The following is a 25,730-nucleotide window of genomic DNA, read 5'->3' as shown; positions in this document are numbered from 1 at the left end:
TTTTGTTTTGCCTCAGCAAAAGAAAGGATAATGGACCTGTTATGCGAGAAAAGGGGGCGAGGGCTGGATGGGAAACCCAAAGGGCTGAAACGTAACTAATCACGACAAAGTGCAAAAACTCTCCAGCCGGTTTAACCTAACGCTCCTGTGAGATGAGTCAACAGTTAACCAAATGCAACAAAGCAGGAATGTTACACACTTTCAAGGGAGGGAGGAGTTGGAGACTATCTCATTTCTAAAGTCTGTCTCCCACTAAGCAAAAATATTAGACACTTTATATTGAATCGCTGCAACCATGCGCCGTAAAATTATAATTTGTGCATAAAAAGTCCAGTATTTTCACATAATGTAGGGAGTAAGCAGTGGTGAAAAGCTAAAATTGGGGATGGGTGTTATTCAAGAATGGTTTTCATTCAATGTCAGTAAACCAACGAGTTTTGACAAAGGCTAATTACAGTCTTCATCTAGAAAGGGAAGTGAAACAGACCGTCTTGCTGTTACTTGTTGTCATTTCTGTCTGTTTACTGTCATTGCCACTATAGGCAACCCATGAGCAATAATGGGAAAACACACAGCCTAAATCCAACTACATACTGACACATTTCTGACTGGAATTTGTTTTACTATTTTGTATTCAGGACAAAAAAAAAAACAAAAAAAAACCGATGACATATTTTGGCAATTTAATATAACTCATGATGGGGGAAATTTTCTGTTTCTATTTTCCTGTTGTAACTGTATATCTTAGCTCCTATATAATTTTAACACAATATTTTTTTCTTCGATTAAATAAATGGCAATATTTAACCAGATTCCTGTTAAAATATGTATATTTTTTAACTAGTGATATTTTGGAAAATAATTTCACGTCAGGGATAATTATTTTGCAAAGAATTGTGAGGATAAGCGATACAGAAGAATCACTTGAGTTCAGTTCACCTCATTAGTCCTAATGAAGTAGTATTACACATTATGGAGTAGTACAATAAGTCCTTATTTGATCTGTCCCAGGTAATTATAAATTTTATTCAAACACACCTTTGTCAACGGAATTATGAAAGTAACAGTCTTTACTGTTCAAATATGCACAATTTATTATATTTTATTTTGTTTTTAATTTCAATTTCCTATTTCAAATAACTGTTTTCATATTTTATTGTGTTTTGGTTATCTCAATGTCTTTACAAAACATGCAATTTATTATCATTTAAATTTTATTTATTTGTAGATTTCAATTCAGTTTTGTTGTTTTGTTTGTGTTCGAGTGATAAGTAATAACAAAAACTTGAAGATACTTTAAATGTTTTTATGATCAAAGTAAGAACAATTTAATATGTTGTGAATTAATTATCCTCCTTTTTAGACACTGAAAATAGTTTTATTAAAATAAAAAAAGGAATAGTTACACAAAAAACAGCGTTCGTCACGTTTATTTTATTTTGCCACTGGAAACAGAATCACGCTCAACCGGAAGCAGCTCTCCACCAATCACATTGTGCAAAGCGTCCTAACGTGACGTCAACCCGGTACCGATGAACAACCGGTAGCTTTGAGAAGAAAAGCGTTCTCCCGTTTCTGTGGGTCTTCGTCCAAAAATACCCCAGATTGTTCAAGCATCATGACTTTCGACGTCAGGAGGTGAGTACTCAACTTCCTCTTTTATTTTGGTCCCCACGAGAGGCTGATTTTGAGCATCCCCGGAGCTTCTTGTCAGAATGAACGGTGACCGAGCACCGAGTCAAAAGTTGCTCCTGTGGTCACGTGTGTCATAAACTGTCTTCAATGGGACATTGTTGTCAAAAGATCTAATTTCATTTAATTTCATCTGCATATTTAGTGTACACACACATACACGAGCGATTGTTGTGATGGTCCCTGCGACAGTGATGTTTAAACTGTCAATAATGTGCACCCTTATTCTAAACAAAATAAAAAGATGTTTACAGCAAACAATACGATCACTAAAAATCCTGATTTTCCTGAAAATGCTGTTTTACAGTTAATATATGTATACAAAATAAGTATAGTTTCTCAGCACTGCGTAATGTGCTTGGAAACATTTTGCAAAATGATCCAATATGCCTAAGGCATATTGCAATAAACAGGCCAATGCTTATCAAACTTATTTTATGTTTACTGATAAATGAAAACAGAAAACATTGTTGAATATTATTGGATATGTTTAGAAAATACACAAATAAATGCTTCCTCATATATTATTTTAGCAAAAACAAAAACAAAAAACACATTTCGACCAAATAGACACGTGCCAAAATATAAACACCAGTATAAAATGCACGCACCTTGAACCACAAAAACAGAATAGAATAAATTATTCATTCATTTCAATTGAATTGAATGCTTTTATTGTCCTATAATGAGTATAATGAGATTTAAAGCTTCACCACAAAGTGCACAAATAACAAACAGACAAATAAATAATTAATTAATAAGCCATACATAATTTATTATTATTTTTATTATAAATAATTATTCATTTTCCAGTCCACTTATCCTCACAAGGGTCACCGGGGTGCTGGAGCCCATCCCGGCCTAATGTGGCCCATAGGTGGGGGACAACCAGAGATGGTTGCCAGCCAATCGCAGGGCACATTGAAACTACCAACCATTCAAACTCATACCCATGGACAATTTCTATTTATAAACCAGTCCACCATGCATGTTTTTTGGGATGTGGGTGTAAACGGAATACACGGAGAAAACCCAGGCAGGCACGGAAACTCAACACAGGAAATTTGGAACCCGCAGGGGATTGAACACTCGATCTGTGATGCAGATGTGCTAACCACTCCCCCACCGTACCCCTGTTAGGTTAAATTAAAATAATAAAATACATTTGATGGCTTAGGGAAGTCATTGACGATGTTTTACATTATTATTCAACAATTTTCTATGTATGAGCTCCTGTTTCTCATAGTTGAAATGCTTTGGTGGTTGTTGTGCAAGAAAATCTGGCTGCCTCATTGACGGAAGCTAAACCCTAAACTGGTCTAATTGCTGCAAGACGACAATTAAAAAGCATTAAGAATGTGACACTTCTTCCGGGGTTTTTTTTTTTAAATGATAAAAGAAATTAGATTAGAAATTTCGGTTGTAAGTTTTCATACGGCGAAGACAAATGTACTTAATAACCGTGTTGTCAAGCAATGTAACAATCTAGTTGTTTCTAGTTTTGGTTGTGACAGACTGGTTGTGTAACAGGGGTCATCAGGTTGTCATTAAAAGGGGGTTTCGATGCTCTGTAAACTCATACAGAACTTGAATTGCCACAACTCAATTGACCAATTCATTCTTGGATGTTTTACTACCACTATGTCATATTTCACACTCTCATTGCGCCATAGGTTGAAGCATCTTCCCAGAACCACCTGCCGTACAGGATATCCGATAGAACAAACCATATCAAACTTGTTATTTTTTTTATATGAACATTTACAAAAATGTTATGATGTCATTTTATAATTTTCTTTTTGTGTTAATCCACGCTACCTCCTTTATTTGTTATCATTATCTTCTTTTTTATTTTTTATTTTTAATGTCTGACTGTGCTAAAGTGGGCCTCTAACACTAGTATACATAAGTGCTGGGCGATCAAAATCATGACCATCATTTTGTCATATGTTGAATATGATCCCATTTTATTTCCAAAATTAATCTTTGTTTTCTTTTTTGGGATAGTTTTCAGAATTTTTTGTCGTGAAAACCTACTAATGAGTTTAATTTTTTTTATTGATATATGAAGTAAATAGTAACTTAAAATGTTGGCTCTGATTGCCTGTTTTGATGCACATTTATGGCACCCTTATTCATGACAAGCCTAAGATTCTGAAGATAATTCCAAGTCACAACCGTCATCAGATGAGAACTTATCTCCTGCTTCTGCCATTCACTTTCTACATACCTTTAGCAGGAAAATGTCAACTGATAGACTGTTATCACACACACTTCCACAACATTCGATCAAGGAAATCCGGTCACAGCTAATCACTGAATTCAAACCTCAAATATTTGCTATTGACGATCATGACCACGTAATTGCAGAGCCTCGTACGCACAACAATTTAAATGGTTTCGCTCAGTTAAAGTCTGGAATTGATTAAACATTACTTTTAGGAAGTGTCCTGAATAATTATCGGTTCTGCAGAACATACTAAGCTAAAGTAAGTCACCATCGTCAGGTCCATTTGGTGTATCCAATGGACAAGTGTGCATAAAGTCCACAACCTGAACTTAAGATATGAGGTAAAAAAAGGACTTGTGAACAGGTGACTCATAATGACTCATTTGCCCGTATGAAAACTCGATAAGGTTCCCCTTTTTAGATGACACGCTGTGCTTTCATTTGCTGGGATCAGGAGGGAGTTGATAGTACACAATGTCCTCACTAATCACCACACAGCGAAAGTCTTGCACACTAGAGCGAGCAAAGAGAAGTGACGGTGTGAGGGTGATGTGATGAATGCAATTCAGGAAATTACAAGCGTCAAGGATGGCCTCTCCGAGTCAACTTTAATATTCATGATTATGAAGTGTTCTTAGGGGAGGAAATCAATGAGCGTATCCAAGTTGTTATCTCCCTGACGAGTGTACTGAACACACACAATGCACAGCTGATCTTTATCGCTGTCATCAGAGAGATAAACAAACACGGCGACACGACATTTGCAGAACCACTGATGTTAGAATGTGCGTCTGTGCACTGAACCAAAACACAGTCAAAATTTGTTTTAGGCAGAAAAGTATAAGAAGACGTATTGCTCTTACTGGCTCATCGTTTTTTTTTTTTCAATGAAGTTCCACATTGGTATGCTAGGTTCCTTCCCCAATGAAAAGCTTCTCTTTTCTTTTACACTTTTTTAATAAGCTCTGTTCACGGAATGTGGTTTGTGACATTGTGGCAAAAAATATGCAATTACAACATCAATCCTTCACATGGCACGTGACTTCAGGAAAATGTTGACTCATGGTGCACCATTGTGCAACATCAGCTGCTCTGTTTTTGTTATGTTTTGAACATTCGGCAAGACATTCAAGTTGACCCTTTAGGCAGCAACTCTTCAAGGTAGCTCCTTGACGAACACAATTTAATGAATGGCTTCAAATATATCCAAACTAATTGAGCCCAAAGTACGTTTAAGACGAAACGGTCAAAACAAGACCAGTCTGGCTGTCAACCCTCCTTATATTGATTGATTGATTCATTCATTTTCTGACCCGTACATCCTCACAAGGGTTGCCGGGGGTGCTGGAGCCTATCCCAGCTGACTTGGAGGACACCCAGAATTGCTGCCAATCGCAAGGCACGAGGAGACCGACAATCATTTGCGCTCAAACTCATATCTACATACCTGTCAACCTCTGCCGATAACTGCCCTTATAAATGATTATGATTCCCCTTACAACCCCCCAAAAAAACTTACAAACACTGTACGACTCGTACGGTGTTTGTAAGGTTTTTTTGGGGGTTTGTAAGGGGAATCATAATCATTTATAAGGGCAGTTATCGGCAGAGGTTGACAGGTATGTATCTAGGGTCAATTTAGAGTGTTAAACCAGCCTACCCTGCATGTTTGACGGATGTGGTTGGGGAAAGCGGAGTACCAAGAGAAAACCCACGCAATTCCGTATAAGCCAAATGTTCACCACCATTTTCATAGGCCTCATTTGTACTTTGATTTTTACACATAATGAGGACACTTCAGGAATGTTATCATAAGTATTCTCCAACATCTTGAGTGAGAAGGCCTTGCAAGCTCAAGCTGTCTGCTGTCCTGATGTACCCGAAGTTCAGGAAGTTCATAATGGAAGTGGTCTAAGAGAGAGACTGAACCTCACTTGGACACTCTGTCTTCAGAGAAAGGAAAAGGGAAGAAAAAAATAAAGTGAAGTAGCAGAGTCCTAACTGGACAGGAAACCCCTCCCTCCCGCTTCCTCCACCACCCTGCATTGCCTCAGCCATCACTGGCAGCTTTCAGTGGAAGAAATGTCAACAGATGTGACTGTTTTGGCAGGAGATGAGGAAGGAGAGCATGAGCTTGTGAGCTGTCAATGGTGCAGTTTGGCTTGAAAAATGTATCACAGCCCAAAAAGGACATCTGCATGAGCTCACAAAGCTAAATAGTTAGGATGTGATGTCGCACAGTTCCCCTCCTCTTCACTCCTCAAATAGGCTAGAATAACACGACTAGAGGAGTTTAATGGGGCACTGTGTGAAAGTGAGTTGTTGCAATGATATTTTAAGTTGGTTTACTTGTTTTTTTACACTAAACTGTAGGGGTGGATAACTTTTCGTGAGTCCTCTCTGATGCATCAACGACATAAAGTGGAGCTTTATTGTGTCATCAACTGGGGACGTTCTGATCGCATATTTTTTGCATGATTTTGTGGATCTGCTGGTTCCGATTTTTGATCCAATACTTTTTAAAAATGCATTAGAAAGGAGAAAATAGCAGATCCACCTTTTCCAATTTGAACCAAGCAATCCAATGTTAAAGCCATATAAGAGGATTATTTGCAAACACAAGTATCTGGGATCTGTTGAAAATCAAAACGCCATTCTCTAGCCATGACATCATAACCACAACAAGCTTGCAGTCATATTTATTGCAAACAAATATCAACAATGTTTGATGTCAAAACGGGCTGACGGTGACGAAATGTGTCGCCGACAAATGCCTACTCTGTGCAAATGTGCCCTTTCTGCATTGGGAGGTTGTAAATACTGAAAAATACTCAGTAACCTTCCTTATCCTAATATTTGCCAATTTCCTAAATAGATAACCATGGTTAAGACAATGTCACTTACGCTCCTGTTTAGAGATTATAAAGATGATTGGCGCTAAATAGAGCATGCAACATTAAATTTTATTTAGAAACTGGTTTTTCTTATCTTTTTTTTATCACTTTTCCGATAAATCCGTGAAATGAAATTGGTTGACGGGACTATTCTTGGTGAATTTGGAGATATGCGAACAGTTCCATTCATGAATAATAATCATCAAAATAATCAAAACAATATCTCATTTTTAAGTAGGGCATTTCCCTTTTCCTGTTCTAAAATATATATCTGTTTTATGACGTGAATTGGATTGAATGTGTTTTATCATAGCGCCTACTTCAATCTTAAGTCTATCATAGTATTTATCGGTCAAAGTTTTATGATCTTATCGTGACTTTGTTTTTTGTCGGTCAAGTGCTGTCTTGTGTAAATGTTTTTTGTTGATGACCTACCTATAGGTCGGGTCAGAAATATAGTGCAAACAGTTGGGTGTGTATTGCAGCAGTCTGTCTAAGCCTGTGTATAAGTAATGGCAGCGTTCCAGTGCTAACATTCCAGCCGTCTTCTGTAATATCGCACAGGCTTACAAGTACAAAATGTTCTTCCGTTCTCAGCACGTAGTGTTTACCTTTTTAGTATTTTTTTTCTCACCCATTTTTCCACCTAATTTCTCCCCTTCTCTTCTCAGGTTTGATATCTACAGGAAAGTGCCAAAAGATCTCACCCAGCCCACATACTCAGGCGCTTTCAGTAAGTGTTATGACGTTTGTTTGAATAAGCTTTTAGTTCAATGCTTCTTTCATGTCAAAACAGTTGTCTACTGTAGAGGTGCCTGTGTATGCATGTATATTGGTGTGAAGTATATTTTTTGACATTACTTTTTAATTTTGCAGCCAACAAAATGAGCCAGTAAGAAACGTTAAATAAATAATAATAAAAAGAAACTTGCTGTCTGGTAGTACTCAGTTGAGTATATACATCCAATAATTTTTCTTTACACGATACTGAAGTTCTGTAAGTTTAGTATATTTAGCATTCCATGTACAGAATGAGTGGAACAGGTACTGTATTTACTCGCATAATAGCCGCATTTGTCAGACAAAAGAAATGATGACTGAATCGAGGGTACGGCTTATATGCGCATAAAAAGACGACATGCACGAAACTGCAAGGTGACAAAGATGAAACACCATAACGCCATGACGCAAGACAATTCGGCCGATACGGTCATTTATTTCAAAATAGAGAAAAGCTAAACAGATAAAACACTAAACAAAATTAACTTTGACGTCTCTGAATGAAATTCAAGAAGAAAAACGTATCTTGCATAAAAGGTGAAAAAACTCACTTGTTCTTGCCACCGCTCGCTCATGACATCACCAGCCCACCACAGTTATAAACGTGCTCTGGCAGGCCAGACGCGAGTAGGCTTGACATATGTGTTCTTAGCATTAACCACGCCAGTACATCCCAATAGTATTTAACGCCGATCGAAGGTCTTGCGGTCGATCGTTAAAATATCAGCCTTGATACCTGCATAATGTGTATCCCATGCTATTATTGCACCCAGAGACCTGGTGAACACTAACTATACCGGTACGATTTTATGAAATAAAACGAAATTCCGCTGGATTTTTTTCTTTTTATTTCTTGTTTGAAAGTGACAACTATTGCAGTAATATGAAAAAAATCAAGATATTTCGACATTAGTAGCAATTTGGCTGCCACAACATCTTAAACTTCTGGTAAGAAAATTGTAATTCATTAAAAAGCATCAGGTGTCCATCAAGATAGACTTATTTCTTTTTTCAAATTGAATAATTTTATATTTTGCATTTCCAAAGACAGGCATATTAACTTCCTTATGATATTGACCCTAAAAATGTGCTTTTCATGAGTTTGTACAGTAATAGTCAAAAAGTCTGCATATCTGTTCAGGGACTTTTGAAGCAACTTGTCCTACCGGTATTTTTTTTTCCCTCCCGATTAGAAGTGACAATGGAACTTACTGCCCTTACATGTCTCTTTTTGGGTGTTACCCCTGGTTTAAAACAGGTATTGATTTTAAAATGCAATCAAAACTTTGGAAAAATCCAAAGGAAACATTCATTGTTAATTTTTACAACCACAAGTTTGGTCTATTTTTAGTATCTTTTAAGCTATGTTTAAAAAAAAAACCTGTTCACTGCTTCATGTTAAATAACTAGTAATTAGGCACATCATCCCTGAGTCAATCCACTTGGAATTGCACCAATTTGGTGAACTGGCACGGAAAACATTTTGTTGATGCCCGCTGGCACTTTGGATTGTAAATGCTTTTCCTCCCACGTCATGTGTTTGTCACCAGTAAGTCATCTAATCATTTTAAATTTTCACCATCTGAGAAGGTCCCGTGACACATTTTAGGCCCCTCAGTCATCTTCTAGCTTCACCTCATGAAGGAATAGTTTTAAAACAAAGGGCCTCGTCTCCCCGAGACCCAATGACATAATGGTTAAGTGCTGCTGATTACAAACACCTTCCTGGATGACGGGGAGGAGAACGAGGCTGCTAAAGATGTCAGTTTCCCACCTAAGAGGAAAAGGATGCATAGAGTTCCTGCACCCGGTCACCACCCTTCCTGACGCCATCTACTGTCTGGTGGTAGAGTCCACCACGTCGTTTTTCATACTGGGACGACTGGCCTCCGAGGGAACTAGAAGCGACCCCCTTCACATCACAAATATTTGACCCCCAGCACGATAGTTGGCCCGTTTTAGCACCACATTCTTGCCAGGAATGGTATTCGCTTTAACAATACGTCCGTTTTTAACCACAGTGTTTTTTCCGGAGACCCCCTCCCCACCCCAGTGACATGTGTAATATTTGCGAGGCCTGCATATGCTGATAGAAAACTCTCATTGTTCTCTTTTGGTGTTAGAAATGGACTCAGGCAGCACAAGAGTAGAAGGGTGCGTCTGTTTACAGAAACGAACAACATTGCGTCAGACCCTACTGACCCCAGACGGGTTATGTACATTTTCATCCTCTGTGATCCCATATGTGAACGTTAAAAAGGATGAGCTCATGTTATATTATGCTGCTTGTCACTGTTTCCAACTGTACTTTTTTTCCCTCTCCCTGCCTGTAACCTCATGAAGAATAACTCTTGGAGATTTGACTTCAAGCTGAATTTTTGACTTGTGTGTCATTGAGACGTTGTTGTTTGGTTGTGAAACTTTACTCAAAGTAGAACGTCCAACCGCCGCATGTTTGACTGACGCTATGCCAACCGCAAGGTCATGTGACTCTGATCCTTGGAGACAGTTGTCATGTAAACATGCCTAACCTCCTGGGTGAGAGGCCCCCGGCAAGGCTATTTATGTAGTATTTTATAACAGCACTTACTATAATAAATAAATAAATAAGAAAATGCTTGTGCTTGTGCATTTTACTTTCTTCCAATGGAATCCAAATTCAAATATTTGGTCACTGGGTGGTGACAGGATACGTGTCATCTAAAACTATGACATTTATTAACCGTCTTTGCTGTCGTACTAAAAGTGGTGGAAGACATCTTCCTAATTTTAGCCTTGTCCTTGTTGATATAGGGAACGATAGATTAATTCATTCCATTCATTTGTTCCTCTTTGTACTCACTAATACGCCGTACTAGACACTGTCGATGAAATACTCTCCAAATGGAACTTGCTTTTGCTTTTGTATTATTGTTCCTACACTGTATAAACGTTTCATATATATTTGGCAGCCCCAATCCACAATAATCCATCCGCAAAATGCCGAGTTATTACTGTATATTGCTGGAGGCAATAACTACACTTTTTAGTTTTAAACAAAAAAAGTGTTAGTATTTCAACTTTGAACTTAAGCGTGTTTCCATTGTAGGCAGTTTTTTTCTTTAAGCCCTATTACTAACTCTTGTTGAACTCTCAATCTGGGAAATTTTACTGAAGGCAGATAATTGCCACAAACCTGTCGTGTGGGGCAAAGCATCACTGAATGGGTACGTCACGTCCTGTGGCTTCTAGATTCAAACAAAGTTTCCAATGTGCTCTTGCAACACGTCCTGTGGCGCATATAGATCCAAAGCAAGTGTTTCCATTGACCATAGTTTTTCGTTCCAAAGCTTCCCTTTTGTTTAGATATATACATAAACCAGGGGTAACGTAAACACAGCAATATGCCAGTTGAATGTATGCCCATGTCAAATGGATGTGTGGTATACGTGGAAATTAAATGCATACATGGCTCTGGCTCCTATTTGTGTAAATATGGAATGACAGCAGATTGAACTGAGACCTTTGTGGCAACTTTAAAAGTTCCACTGTATCAAATTATCCATTCCAGGCATATTTTGTGAGTCATACGTCTTTTCTACGTCATAGGAAATCCAAAGATGGGTATTTTGCCGGACTAAACGAGCTCACCTCTCTGGTGCTATGGCGTGATTGCGTTTAATGTGTAATTAGTGTAGGAGGGTGTCTAAAAACTGTAACAGAAAGCCTTACCACCATCATTAGAGCTGCTATTCAAGGGGACTATTAAAAGCTCTGGTGATTTCATGAATGTCAGCACCACAAATTATCCTTGCCTCCTTGGCGGAGGAGACTGGCTCATTTGTCTTGCATCATCTTTTTAAAAATAGTGATGTCATTTGAGATTGTTACATGAGAAGTGCCATCTATCTTGTCCTGCGTGTGTATGCGTATGTGTCTGCCCAAAGCAAAGATATTCATTTACGCTCTGTCAACCTTTGTCCACAGTTTCCATCCTGTGTTGCCTGGTCATACTTTTCCTCTTCCTCTCGGAGCTGACGGGATTCATAGCCACTGAAATGTAGGTAGCACGACTTGGGTTACATAAAGTATATGTTGTAACATTCTTCAGGGCGCCAACACACGTCTTGACACACAGGCCACATTGTTAGTGGCAGTTGACAGATCATCATCACCAAGAGGACTGCCAGTGTTTTGGTTCTTTGTGTCGTCAGAGCCAATGAGCAAAGTCAGTTTTGTCACAGGAAATTGGCTTTGCTGTGAGTGCATCAGTCCTGAGAGGGGATGTCTAATTAGGCAAGACGTGATGTAGGGCGTGACAAAGCGGAAATTACACTGGCAGAGGGATACACACGTTCTCACAATATGATTTGACGCTAACCTGCGAGGGAAGGACTGATCGTTTAAAAGTCCCAATTCAATTTTCCTTATCCACTTATTTGATTGGATTGGATAACTTTATTCATCCCGTATTCGGGAAATTTCATTGTGACAGTAGCAAGAGGGTGATTAGACAGAACAACAAAGCTAACAGAACAAGGAAAGTTGTAAAAACATTAAAGTAAAAAAGTATAAAGTACAAAGTAAAGTAAAAAGGAATGTATAAAGAAATTTTAAAATGTAATTAAAACAAGATAGAAGGGCTGTAAAACACGAAAAACATAAGAGTGGACAGAGCTACCTTGAATAGCAAATACAGTAATCCCTCGATTACTTGGCGATTTCTTTCCCGCTATTATTTTAAAAAGTTCATAAAAATCGGAAAATCCACGCTGAAACTCGTAAGCGGAAGCCACTCTTGCTACGAGGATTCAGCACTGAAGAAAAAGCAAAAACTTTTAACCTCCTATGACCTGGTGTCCTCCTGTGGACATCACATTTTTCGTTGTCAAAGACTACAAGGTTAAATTTTGGACTACTAGGGCCTGGCGTCCACTTATGATGTGGACATCATTTTTCTCAGAAACTACATGATGTAAAAAGATAATTCATTGTTTTTACACTCATCAGAACCCAATTAGCCTAAGTATCAAAGAAAAAATAAAAATGCATGCCTTGCAAGAGTTCACGATTTTCAATTATCGCGGCCATGTCTGGTCTACATTAACCGCGATATTCAAGGGATTACTGTATTCTCTTATTTTCCATTTTTACATTTATTTATTTGAAATTTTTATGAAATAAAGAAAGATGTGACTTTTTTTAAAGAATGTTTTTTTTTAAAGAAATTTTTAACAAAAAAAACGCAAAGCATTACATTCAGTTTTTTAATATATTCTTAGTTTTGGTGATCATTTTTAAAATAAGAACAGTAGGAAACATTCTCTTTTATTTTGTCTTTTAAAAATGGTTATTTATTCCGAATTGTGTTGAAAAATATTACATAGTCTGCTTCCAGTGCCGGAATTTAATTTCAATTTTATTTTAGTAAGAAACAGGAGCAAATGTTGCTTTGACACATGTAGGCTACGTCTAAAGAGCATTGGAAATCAACTCTAAAAAAAGAATTGGATTAACCTCTACTTCCTCTCCACTTGCTATTTTTGAATCTAATGTGTCAGAATTTATTTCAAATGCCAAATCCACCTCATTCTTTGAATTGTATTTATTTTTGCTGAGACTTTTTTTGCATTCGCAGTGTAAATGAACTGTATGTGGATGATCCAGATAAAGACAGTGGTGGGAAGATAGAAGTGAGTTTAAACATCAGTTTGCCAAACTTACATTGTGATTGTGAGTATAAAACAATATATATATACACACAAACACACTCATGCCAGTTCTATTTCTGATACTTGCATGCTCATCCCACTTAGTGCTGTACATATTTCCATCTGCACTCACTGTCAACATCTGCCTCTGACATCATTCATGTTGCCTTTTTATGGTGTCAGAACAAAAAGCACTCTTATTTCCCCTTCTCATGACCGCCCACCCTACTGACGATGCCGCCCGCCCGCCTGCCTGCCACAAATCAAGGCCAAGCCTCAAATCAAAGCCCACTGATTCACAAAATAGTCATTCGAGTGCAAAAAAATTGCCTCCAGATTCCGATGAAAGAGGTCTTCGGCATGAACGAAAACTTGCCGTTTGACCTTGTGTCATGGCAAGATCACTCACTGAAATCTTGATGATTATTTTCAGAGTGGTTTTCTTTACCAAGAAAATATAGCAGTTCAGTTAGCTGACTCGAACTGTTTTTTCAACAAACATCCTCTGCTCCTCTTTCTGTCTAGAAGGTCATATTGCATATTTTCCAGGCTTTTGAAAAGGTCACCATCCATTACAAAGAGTTATTAGGGTCACGTCATCATGGAAAAGGTCTTTGCTTTTTTTTTCTGCTATTCTACAACTCGACATCTTTCTCCACTGACTGACCTTTGTATGTCGAATATTGCCCAATGCATGACTCTGAAAAAGCAGAACACGCCTATTATAACCTCATCATCGACATCATCGGCCTCTTCCGTAGCTTTCCTCAGACTCGCTTCTTATGACAAACAATCTCTTAAAAAGGAGAAACAGTCCGTGTCTCAGTGCCGTATTTGGAAATTTCTGTTCAAATGAAAGTACAGCAAATAGTGGTACAACATGCTTCTAACTTCAAAGGTCAAAGTGACGGCATGCGGAGGTCTTTAGCCGACATCCCACCTATGCGCGGTGTCAAAGCATAGCCAGGCGCTGAAAATAGGCCACTGCAAAGGTGCCAACATACAGCAGGCTTGGGGTGGTAGTGGCACGCGAATGTGGTGAGGGATGGTGGAAAAACATAAACAGACTGGCAGGGGGGTCTCGGTTGGGTTAAACATTTCCTCGTCCTCTGGCATATGGGTTAACTTTAGTATAAGTTACATTGGGTCAACTTTAGTATGAGTTACATTGGGTCAACTTTAGTATAAGTTACATTGGGTCAACTTTAGTGTAAGTTACATCAAGTGGAAAATGTTTTTTTTAGAAATGGTTTCAAGGACTATACGAAGAACTGGGGTACTTTTCAGTTTCTCTAAAATTGTTCTGAGAGTCCAAACAATGAGTTGTATTCATGATATAATATTTTTTTATATATTATAATATATTGATCTGATCAGCTGCAGTAATTGCGGGGACCGTCCCACCACTGATCGAGGTCCTTAACATTTCCTTTGTGGTTCATTTTGTTTTTAAAATTGCATGTCATATAATACAGCAGAAGGAAAGAATTAATCCTTGAAATATGATTGAGGAAAATTCTGATTTTGATGATCACCTGTGATAGATTTAATTGATCATACGTGGTGGTCAAGCAGACTGTTTACTGTTCATTTATTTCAGTATCTGTGAGGTAAACAGTCAAACCTAAACACACAACAAAATCCATCGTGCATTGATAGAAACAACCAAAACTCCCAGTGGTGTGCTCATGAAAATTAGCATTGGATTGCAGTATTTAACTCTAATTCAAATAGTATTCACACTCAAAAGATTTACCTTATAACAAACCTCAATAAGCTCTTTCTACTTTATATCAACAACACTTTATCAGGTGTATTTTAATTTACTCTACTGTTTACTGTCTGTTTAACACCATGCATGCCACATTTATCCAGAAAATCTTACATAAAGTTGCTTGATTATTATTTCCTGTTTGCTGGATTTCAAAACAACTGTTGACACTGTTTCTATAGAATTGTAATTGTTTGCTTCTCCTCTTGCAGTGGTGGGCTTGGACATCCAAGATGAAATGGGTCGCCATGAGGTTGGCCACATTGACAATTCCATGAAAGTCATTCTCAACCATGGAGCAGGTTGCCGTTTTGAAGGGGAATTTGCCATCAACAAGGTAGTCTACTCTCACAAACATCCATACACAACATGCTGTATCCCGATTAGTCAGTCCCTAAACTGACCCACAATCATTAACCCAGCAATCGGACATTCGGCACGTTCCCTTGTGGAATAATTGGACGTTTCGGCACGATTGCCTCACAGTGTGTGAGGAACATCTAGTTTCCAACCCACAAGCACAAATGAAGACTTTTCATTTACCTTTCTCACTCATTGACTCCTCTTGATTGTCCTAGACGTCCAATCTATTTTTAATAACAAAAAAACATGAAAATGATAAGGGAATATTGTGTGCTCATATGGTAAATTTGAAAGGAAAGTGTTGGAAAAATCTTTAGGTATTTCCAAATTCACAATAAAAGAGGCATCTGAAGTCACATCTTTGTTTAATTCTTGCAAGAAGAGAAATACATCCATCCACGAATGTAGCCTAGATCATTCTAACAACTCGAGGTCTCGCTCGCTACTTTATTCATAAGATTTTAACGCCATGCCCCACAGAAGTCTAAACGTATTTAGAGTTTCATAACATTTCACATATCACAGTCATCAAAACAATTGTAGGTCTGTCGAATTCTCTCAAGAGCGCCAGTTGTGGACCCGACCTGCGAAGCCAAAACAGTCCACTGTTCCCAAGGGCGCTTGTGGTGAACTCCTCTCGCGAAGCCAAAACAGTCCACTGTTCCCAAGACCGTTTGTTGTGGACTCCTCTTCCGAAGCTGAAAAACAGTCCACCGTTATTGTTGTGAACCCATCCTGCCCAAGGCCATTCCCAGTCCTCTTGATGCGAACCACAGTCCTCACTTTTGCAAGAGATGCATTAAAATGCCCTTTGTATTAATGTCAATTACTCTTTGTTGCAAGTACATATAATATAATAATATTGATACACATCTACATACCTGTCAACCTCTGCCGATAACGGCCCTTATAAATGATTATTGATTCCCCTTACAAACCCCCAAAAAACCTTACAAACACCGTACGAGTCGTACGGTGTTTGTAAGGTTTTTTGGGGGTTTCTAAGGGGAATCAATAATCATTTATAAGGGCAGTTATCGGCAGAGGTTGACAGGTATGCATCTATAATAATGATGAACCTAACAGAAAGCCCTGTGACAACGGCAATCAAAGGGAGTTATTTATTAAAGACAGGTGGACTGACTTGTCATGTTTACACTATTTGCATACTGTATTTGTTTCATGTATGATCAGGTGCCAGGAAACTTCCACGTGTCCACACACAGTGCCACAGCGCAGCCTCAAAGCCCTGACATGACTCACACTATCCACAAACTGGCATTTGGAGAGAGGCTTCAGGTGGAGAATGCCATGCCTATGACACATTAACAACACAAAATGGGGAAAAAATAAAACAGGGAAAAACAGCAGTCATCTTTTTTTGTTTCTCCAACAGGTACAAAATGTCCAAGGTGCCTTCAATGCTTTAGGAGGAGCTGACAAGCTGGCGTCCAATCGTAGGTTTCTGCACCGTCACCACGTGCGATGATTGCGTGTTGTGATTCAGTGGGATGGAACGCAGGCAGATTCAATGGAAACCTGATTCACGCTTTATCATAGATGTTATCTGCGAGGAAGAAAATTCCTCTCAAAATACAAATAAGTCCTGATGTGTCGAGGACTGCATGTGGACAATGCATCTGCGTACAGGTTTTTTTTTTTTTTTTACCTGTGACGTCGCCGCGCTTTCGGACAGAATTAGAACAGGCGAACACACGCAGGTGTCATTCTTCAAGAGTTTATCATTTTTTGGCAGCTTTCCACTTTTTTTATTGCCCAAAGATATGATATCATATATGGATGATTTATTTATTAGTAAAAAGGCCAACTCAGTACATTTCTGATGCCAAAAAAACCCCAATAAAGCTGACTTTTTTTGTGCTCCTCAAAAAATAAAAACATGCATAAAAAGTACAAGTTGATCTTTTTCAGAATGACGTATTATACTTGACCCAAATATTTTTCAGCATCTGAAAACTGAGAGTGAGACTTCTTAAAGCGGAATGTCTACCGATCCGTTACATTTTAATATTATTTTTAAACCTGCACCTTAAAATCTGTCTGGAGTTTCTGCCAAAATTCTTTATTTTACTTAACTCAATTTTAATCATTTTTAAATATACACTAATTACTATACATTATTATCAAAGGAATTGACAATTAAACATTAATTATAACTTTTTGTGCAAGTTTGAGCATTTAGATATTAAACCATTTTTTCATTTTGACCTAATGTGTAATTTTTAGCAACCCCATTTTAATGTCTTAAAGTTGCTATCAGAAACAAACAAAAGGAAAAAAATGAATTATGTATTACAAAAAAATATTTTGGTGTTTAGAACTAACCAATAACATTTTGCTTGCACAGAAAATGACTCAACTGACAAAAATTGATTAATTTTTTTCCCCTTGCAGCGCTGGCCTCACATGACTACATCCTGAAGATCGTTCCAACAGTTTATGAAGATCTATCAGGAAAACAGAGGTTCTCTTACCAGTACACGGTAGCCAACAAGGTGCCCCCCTTTAATACTCTCTTCTGTGTATGCGTAATGTTCATGTATTGAAAGAATGTTCCTCAAAACGCATACTTTTGTAGTGTGAGGGCGGTGAGCAACGAGTGTGTGTGGGTGGAATATGATGAAATTGAACAAAGCAAAACACAGTTCCTACATATGATTTGAATTAAGATTCCTTCTAAATAAATGGCGAGTAACATGATTCTTTTATGACTCATAAAGGCCTCCAGATAAGGATAAGGATGCAATTACCCATCGTTGGCCTTTCATCCAAAACAAAAGAGCGCTTCTCCCACAGCACTCTGCTATGTAACGTACATTCTTTTCACAGGAATATGTTGCATACAGTCACACGGGAAGGATCATACCGGCCATCTGGTTCCGATATGACCTCAGTCCAATCACAGTCAAGTACACAGAAAGGAGGCAACCCCTTTACCGCTTCATTACTAGTGTGAGTGAACTCTGCTGTGGTTATAAATCCAGAAACCCTGTCTAAACATCACTTTATTTATATCTTCTCACTGTAATTGGAAATGTGGCCAGATAGGAGAATTGATCGTTTGAGGTGAAAAGGGGAATATCCTTTCCTTAAGCGATTTCAAATATTTTCACGCGGTTTATTTTTTTCTGATAAATGGCAGATATCCCTTTCATACTATTTTTGGATCATTTAGAAGATTTTACGCCTGGGCAATAAATACAAAGTTTATAAACAAGTTAAGGTTTTTGATTGTGAATAATTGAGGGGGAAAAATATTTGTTTTTTTCGGGTGCAGATATTTTTTTCCGTTATTTTTGTTCGACATTTCACCTTGATTTATACTAAACATATATTTTGATCTTTTGTAAACAATAAAAAAAATTGGGTAAAAAAAAACAATCTGTAACTCAGCCCTACGAGATCAATTTTTCCATTCCTGCCGAATCAAAACATTTTCTCTATACTTCTATATTTATAATCTTTTTGACTTTTAAAAACCATTTTATACACTGCTTTCCAATTAAAAAAGAAAAGTGTCGCTATTAATTTTTCAGATTAGCGTCCATTGTCCAATTTGTTTTATACATTTTAACAACTCTCACTGTAAAAAAAAAACATTATTGTATTCGAATTAAATCCTATACTTTCTGTCAGTGGAGGGTTTTTTTTTTTACAAATGTATTTTTTTTTTTTTACAAATTATTTAATTACTAATTTAAAAAAATATGTTTCTCTGGACAGCAAGGATGTTTTTCTTTTCTATTTCATTTTTTTTAACTTACTGACTTACAGTTTGGTCAAGCCGAAATTGGTATTTTGGATGATGAGTTGCACCTTTTGCGTTTTTTTGGTCTCATAATGACTTAACAGAACTTAAAAGCAGGCCATGACTGTGCTCTTAAGTGCACTCATGAGTCATTTCTTAAAGTTGTGACTCAAATATGATCTTGTTTGCTCACATTCCTTCCTTTTGATCTACAACTATAACAGATTATAAATCAGCAGGAATGATTTCATTGCTAACAGATTGTCTCTCTTCTTTCATTTTTTGTTTTTGCAGATTTGCGCCATCGTTGGAGGAACGTTTACAGTGGCAGGCATTATTGACTCCTGCATATTCACTGCGTCAGAGGCCTGGAAGAAAGTCCAAATTGGGAAAATGTCCTAGAAGTGAAACCCTTTTTACGCCTTTCCTCCTTCTATGATGTCTTTATAAGTGCAAATTAGTCAGTTTGCTGGATCTGATCTGGCTTCCCTGTAGTGAATGTATCACGGTGAGCAGGAGAGGCCTTATAATAAGTTTCAGGGTACTGGTTACTGATGCTGCCCCCTGTGTTTGCGCGGTCTGGTGACATGGCCTGGATGCTGACTATCACATGTGCAATTTAAGAGTTTGTCAAGGGTCCGCCAAAGGGAATTTTACAAATGTTCAGTACATTTACTTAACATGTTAAGTTTTGCCTACTTGATATAAGTTCAGTTTACCTCTTATTTTTAGTTTGGACTGATTGTGTGGATTAAAACTTGGAAGAGAAATGGGTGCTAACTTTTTTCAAGTGTATTTTGACATACAATGTCAGCATTCTAGATTTTCATGTCTATTCTGGTAGAAAGCGGTACACATAGTTTCATGTATTTTGAGAGCAATGTTTTTTTCTCCCCCTTTTCTTTCCTTTGTTCTAAAAAGACTGCTATTTCCTTATTTTTTATCACGATATATTCCTTGTACTTGATCAAGGTGCCGATGAAGTTACTGTCATACAGTCATTGAGGTTGATGAAGTGATCTATTTATTTTTTTTACAGTCCCACCCCTCTTCAAAATGTTATCTGGTAGAGAACTCAATGCCAAGTCCAAATTCCAAAATGGTGCTTTTGTACTCTGGGACTGAACATTTCAGAATAAATCCTCAGTAGATGAACTGTTTCTTTTCCAAAGTGTGTTGGGTACACAGTAAAATAAGGGCAATGTTGGTTAAAATGTGATTTCTCCACCAGTGGAAACTGGTGTCTTGAGTACGTTCAAGTGAAAAGAGAATACTGGAACCTTTGCATCTCATTTGGTGTACAAGCACGTGGATGAGGTGGACTTTGGTCCTAATCACCTCATTTGCAATTCAGGTCGTCATGTGTGATGTCAGCATGCAGCAGGGTGATAAGCTGTCATCGTGCGTACGTGTTGCGATGATAAGAACCTCTTAGTGTGACTCAACTGCTTTTAATTCACTCCACATCTCTCCGCCTCAGGTGGTCTTCTCCGTCACCATGCATTGAAAGTGCCGCCACCTCCGCTAAATGAGTGCTTGAGTGCATATGCACTCGCTGTTTAGAATGAATCACCTCTGGACTTGTCAATCAGTGACACGAGCTTATTCAAGAGCAGATCATGATAGACCAAAAGGTAACAGCAACACATTTGTTTCAGTCTTATGCTAAAATTTGTCGTTTAAAAAGACACACAAAACCCTAAAATTGGGTTATTCATTAAAGACCGGGTGTAAATATGGGCTTTTTGAATTTGAAGTTTTAATACAGAATTTTGTCAGCATTGAAATTCAGCAGTGGTGGACCGCCAGAGCCTGCAAGGCCTAAAAAAATATCGGAATCACAGACTGATGTTAATTATATTTTACTTATTAAATAATTCCAAATTGTCCGTCAGCTTCCTTTCATTGCTTTGTTACGCTGCTTCCAGATGTGTTTTCATATTTAAGCATTTAACCAATCGCATTTCAGCCATTATTTGTTGCCAGGGTCAGAAATCTACCTGGAGGCTTTCACAATCAGTTCTGCAGGCACTGCAGCATAAAATAAGCGATAAAACTGTTGCTTTAACCAATCAGATTTCGAGTTGGCGACACCATGCCCTCGCAGGCGTAGGGATGCGTCATCGCTTTCACCAACTATGATTGGCTACTGATAGAGTGGACTAGTCAGAGCTACCAAGCTATCTGGAACGAGCTGCACAAGCAAATAGTATATTGTTCTGTTGATTTAATTGCAGTTTTGTCAACAAACAATGGCCGGAGGAGAAGGAGTGGATATGGTTGCAGATTTACTGTCAAAGCCATTTTCAAGACGGACATCATTAGGAAAGGTCAAATAAAAAGGATTTTTGGTGAGTAAAATGTGGCTATATTCCTGAATAATATTGTATGAGGTTATTACTGATGCTTTTTATTTGTGTCGCAGCTGTAGCTGCAGTATAGGTTTTATAGCCATATCTGTGGTGCAGAGGTTCATTCGCCTGACTGCCATGCGGGCAAGTGCGGTTCGACTCCTGACGTGGTGTCTTTTTCCCTTAAATAGAAGCAATCGTGTGTACTCAAGGGTTTCCAAAAACGACAAGGTAAGGTGTGGCCACTTCATGGTGTAGAGGTTTGTTCACATGACTGCCAAGTGGGCAGTTAGTGTTCGAATCCCAGGTAGGAATTATTTTTCCCTTAAATAGAAACAACCATGTGTAGTCAAGACTTTCCATTAAAGACAAAGTAGAGTGTGGCCACTTCATGGCGTAGAGGTTTGTTCACCTGACTGCCATGCGGGCAGCTGGGGTTCGAATCCTGGTGTTGTTTGACTGATCACTACACTATGTAGTTCAGTATATGGATGAACCTTTTTTCATTAAAACAAAGACTTAGTCATTTTCTTCGGCAAAACAATTTTCCAGTCAGCCTTTGGCTGACTGGCGACAGATGGTTTGGGGGTTCCTGGTGGTGACCATACAGTCGTTGACTGGTGACACCATGTGCGCCACTGGGACGGGAACCCTCGCTTCCCACATGGCAGGCAGGTGACTAACCCTCCATGAGGTGGCCCGCCTATACATGGTCATTTGATGCTTTTATTTAATGAAAGACTTAGTCTTTTTTAATGGCAAAATAGGTCATACACCAGTCTGTCATAAGTCAGCGGCCACCGGGATTCGAACCCCACCTGCCCACACAGCAGTCAGGTAAGCTAACCTCTACACTATGCAGTGGCCACACTTCTCACAGTGATTATTGGAAAGTCTTGACTACATACGGCTGTTTCTATTTAAGGGAAAAATGATTCCTACCTGGGATTCAAACCACACCTGCCCACATGGCAGTCATTTGAAAAAAACCTCTACACTATGAAATAGCCACATTTTACTTTGTCTTTATAGGAAAGTCTTGACTACACATGGTTGTTTCTATTTAAGGGTTCGTGCATTTTCTCGTAGCGCCTTCAACGTATCAATCCAACCCTCAAAAACTATTTTATGGCTATAAAACCTCTACTGCAGCTACAGCTGCGACACATAAAAACATAATCAATAAATCTGTACAAAAATGGGGTAAAATCCACTTCCTAGCAGCATTTCATGATTAAATACAAATACTAGAGCTTGTCAGACATTACAACCAGGCCGGGGGTGATTTTCCCGGGAAAAGACAGCGATGAACGTCAATGGCGTACGGGCAAACATTGCCCGAAAATGGGGTAAAATCCAGCCGAAAACAGCATTTATTGATTAAATTCAAATACTGGAGCTTTTTAGACATCAGAACCGGGCCCGGAGTATCATTTCCCCGGTAAAAAGACAGCGATGAATGTCGATACGTCTATACGTGAAATGGCAAAAAAATTGCACTGCCACTGTTTAAATGTCTAGAAGTAAAAAACAAACACTAAAGTGCATGTCATCACAATGTTCATAATGTGCAATACTGTATTTTAAAGGATTAAAGCCCAACCAAAAAATATTTACAGCTCCCCCACTAACTCATGCACGTTATGATGAAAACAATGTTTTTTTAAGTATGAATGCCCAATCAACACGTATTTACAGCCCCGCCCCCGCCCCACCCACTGACATGCATGTTATTATGAAAACAATGTATTTTTTTTAAGTATTAAAGTCCAACCAAAAAGCATTCCCCCCAACACACACACACACACACACTGACTAATGCACGTTATTATGAAAACAATTTATATTTTGTGTGTGTCTATCTTTAATAGGCGTGGCCGAGGTCACAGTTCAAATTGCCGACGTCAAACCCCAATATGGCTGATGAGCCAGGAGGCAACACGGGCGTGCACTGCAGAGCAGCTCAAAAGTGACGATTTGCCGAAGAAAGCCTGACAAACTTCTCGCAGGACGATGCAGGACATTCGGTACGTTATCACTTGGGGATTTCGAAGCCCCAGTTCTCGTCTTAAGAGTTATAAGAGCATGATTCGTTGACGTGATGTAGCCCCATGTGTGTGCAGACAGCAAAATGTTTGCAAACAAATTGGCTACATTGCGTTACCGATCGCTCTTTGTTTAAAAAGAAATCATTCCATTGTGTGTTTCAGTCCCTCAACGAGCACAGACTGCTGGGAAACATCAAGAATGTGGCCAAAACGACCAGAAAGGGGCATCTTGTCGACGCCATAACAAAGTGAGTCATTTTTAACTAGTTCCGATTTTCTCTATCCGTGTAATATGTAAACGTCAGCGTTCAGTATTGAAGGCTTTGCGCAATTGGCTCGTTTTTCATAATGATACATTCAACTTTTGAATGAAAACACTAACTAGCTTGGTGTTTTTTTAATAGCAAAAACCTGTGGATTAGTCACCCACACAAATGCCATTAGTGGACGTGTAAGGAATAAACAGTAATCCCTCGATTATCGCGGTTAATGTAGACCAGACATGGCTGCGATAAAGGAAAAACTGTAAAGTAGGGCCATCCCTATTGAATTTAATTTTAAAAAATACTATAGTGGCAAGTGTAGGAGTAGCTTCCGCTTGTGAGTTTTGCATCTTTCTGAACTTAAAAATAATAATCGAACATAGGCTTTGTCATCATCATTGACTCGACAAAAGCCTAATTGTCATCATACCCAGATAACTGCGTATGACGAAATTGGTAATTGGTACAAAAAAATCTGCCATGTAGTGGAACTGTGCACTCAAATAGATTATATACTTTTACCCTGTTAACTTTCTTAAAGACCTCAGGGCTTGGACCGTTTCATTTTTAGTTTTAAATGTGGTTTTGACAACCTAAGTGACATTTATTCAACAATAGTGCAGGTGTCATTTTTGACTCCTTTAAAACTTTTTTCCTCGGCATAAGAGAAAAACGGAAGCTTTTTGGATATTTATTTTTTTAAGAATGAATGGATTTGAAATAATTGACTGAAAAACTCAAGGCAGAAGTAGGATTTATTTTATTTGTACCTTGTTGGCCCCTGTCCAGTCTGTTTTCTATATTTCCCACCACATCAAGATCCTGATTATTTGTTTGTGGAGGAAAATGTGAAAAATAGACTGGATAGGGGCCTTTAAAGACTCAAATCATTTTTTAGTCTCTCTAATATTGTCTTTTGCAGTGTCTAATGGGTATGCTTTTGATGTTTTATAGAAAAAAAAGCTAAATGTAGGAGGGTTTTTTTAGTTAAATTAGGCCCTAGTCTGTATTTCTTTTATGTGACTATATATATTGTGCCTTGACCCCTTTTTGTTTTCCAGAGTCCCACCCAAGGGAGACAAGGCTGACGCACCCCCTTGGTGTTATGCCAGAACCCATCTCCAAACTTTTCAAAATAAAAGGTAAGCCCTTGTGAATGGTGTTTTATTTAACTTTGTGTATTGACCCCTTTTTTGTGTTTTCCAAAATTCCACAAGGGGGACAAGGTTTCCTGCCTATGTACAGATAGTCTGATGCACCCCCCATTTCTCGGTGCTGGGTGTTACGCCAGAACCTATCTCCAAACTTTTTCAAAATAAAAGGTAAGCCCTTGTGAATGGTGTTTTATTTAACTTTGTGTATTGACCCCTTTTTTGTGTTTTCCAAAATTCCACAAGGGGGACAAGGTTTCCTGCCTATGTACAGAGTCTGATGCACCCCCCCATTTCTCGGTGCTGGGTGTTACGCCAGAACCTATCTCCAAACTTTTTCAAAATAAAAGGTAAGCCCTTGTGAATGGTGTTTTATTTAACTTTGTGTATTGACCCCTTTTTTGTGTTTTCCAAAATTCCACAAGGGGGACAAGGTTTCCTGCCTATGTACAGATAGTCTGATGCACCCCCCCATTTCTCGGTGCTGGGCGTTACGCCAGAACCTATCTCCAAACTTTTTCAAAATAAAAGGTAAGCCCTTGCGAATGGTGTTTTACTTAACTTTGTGTATTGACCCCTTTTTTTTCTTCCAGAATTCCACCTGGTGCCAAGGGGAGTGTCTTTGTCCATTTGAAAATGGATGAAGGCAAAACTGAATTTTTTAAAATGCTGGAGGGCCTGCGCGAACCTATCTCCAAAGTTTTTCAAAATAAAAGTTTTTAAATGTA

At 38.4% G+C, this 25,730-nt stretch overlaps 1 protein-coding gene across 7 annotated transcripts; it reads left to right on the top strand.

Annotated features, from left to right (window-relative positions):
- The first annotated feature begins 1,455 nt into the window (after window positions 1-1,455).
- Window positions 1,456-25,730, top strand: ergic1 (endoplasmic reticulum-golgi intermediate compartment 1). Of its 7 annotated transcripts, none has more exons than XM_077608701.1 (18): window positions 1,456-1,638; window positions 7,488-7,549; window positions 11,563-11,635; window positions 13,214-13,308; window positions 15,270-15,394; window positions 16,615-16,719; window positions 16,817-16,877; window positions 17,836-17,936; window positions 18,271-18,393; window positions 19,484-20,823; window positions 21,427-21,540; window positions 23,412-23,567; window positions 23,751-23,836; window positions 24,913-24,993; window positions 25,069-25,173; window positions 25,249-25,352; window positions 25,428-25,533; window positions 25,596-25,730. In XM_077608701.1, the coding sequence occupies exons 1-10, from the start codon at window positions 1,619-1,621 to the stop codon at window positions 19,589-19,591; spliced, it is 873 nt and encodes a 290-aa protein (XP_077464827.1). In that variant the 5' UTR covers window positions 1,456-1,618; the 3' UTR covers window positions 19,592-20,823; window positions 21,427-21,540; window positions 23,412-23,567; window positions 23,751-23,836; window positions 24,913-24,993; window positions 25,069-25,173; window positions 25,249-25,352; window positions 25,428-25,533; window positions 25,596-25,730. The 7 variants fall into 7 exon arrangements, with proteins under 7 accessions (XP_077464827.1, XP_077464830.1, XP_077464829.1 ...); XM_077608704.1 differs by lacking the exon at window positions 25,249-25,352 and adding an exon at window positions 21,615-21,684; XM_077608703.1 differs by lacking the exon at window positions 25,249-25,352 and adding an exon at window positions 21,615-21,771.

This window comes from Stigmatopora argus, chromosome 9 (genome assembly GCF_051989625.1).
Source record: "Stigmatopora argus isolate UIUO_Sarg chromosome 9, RoL_Sarg_1.0, whole genome shotgun sequence".
In the NCBI taxonomy this organism is placed as follows: domain Eukaryota; kingdom Metazoa; phylum Chordata; class Actinopteri; order Syngnathiformes; family Syngnathidae; genus Stigmatopora; species Stigmatopora argus.
This window is presented reverse-complemented; position numbering and strand designations above follow the sequence as displayed.

What these genes read in the sequence shown, in the direction of transcription:
- ergic1 (XM_077608699.1), top strand. Translation starts at nt 1,619, where the DNA reads ATGACTTTCGACGTCAGGAG. An exon ending in CACATACTCAGGCGCTTTCA is followed by an intron (nt 7,550 to 11,562) that starts GTAAGTGTTATG and finishes CTTTGTCCACAG; the next exon opens with TTTCCATCCTGTGTTGCCTG. An exon ending in CATTTGGAGAGAGGCTTCAG is followed by an intron (nt 16,720 to 16,816) that starts GTGGAGAATGCC and finishes TTTCTCCAACAG; the next exon opens with GTACAAAATGTCCAAGGTGC.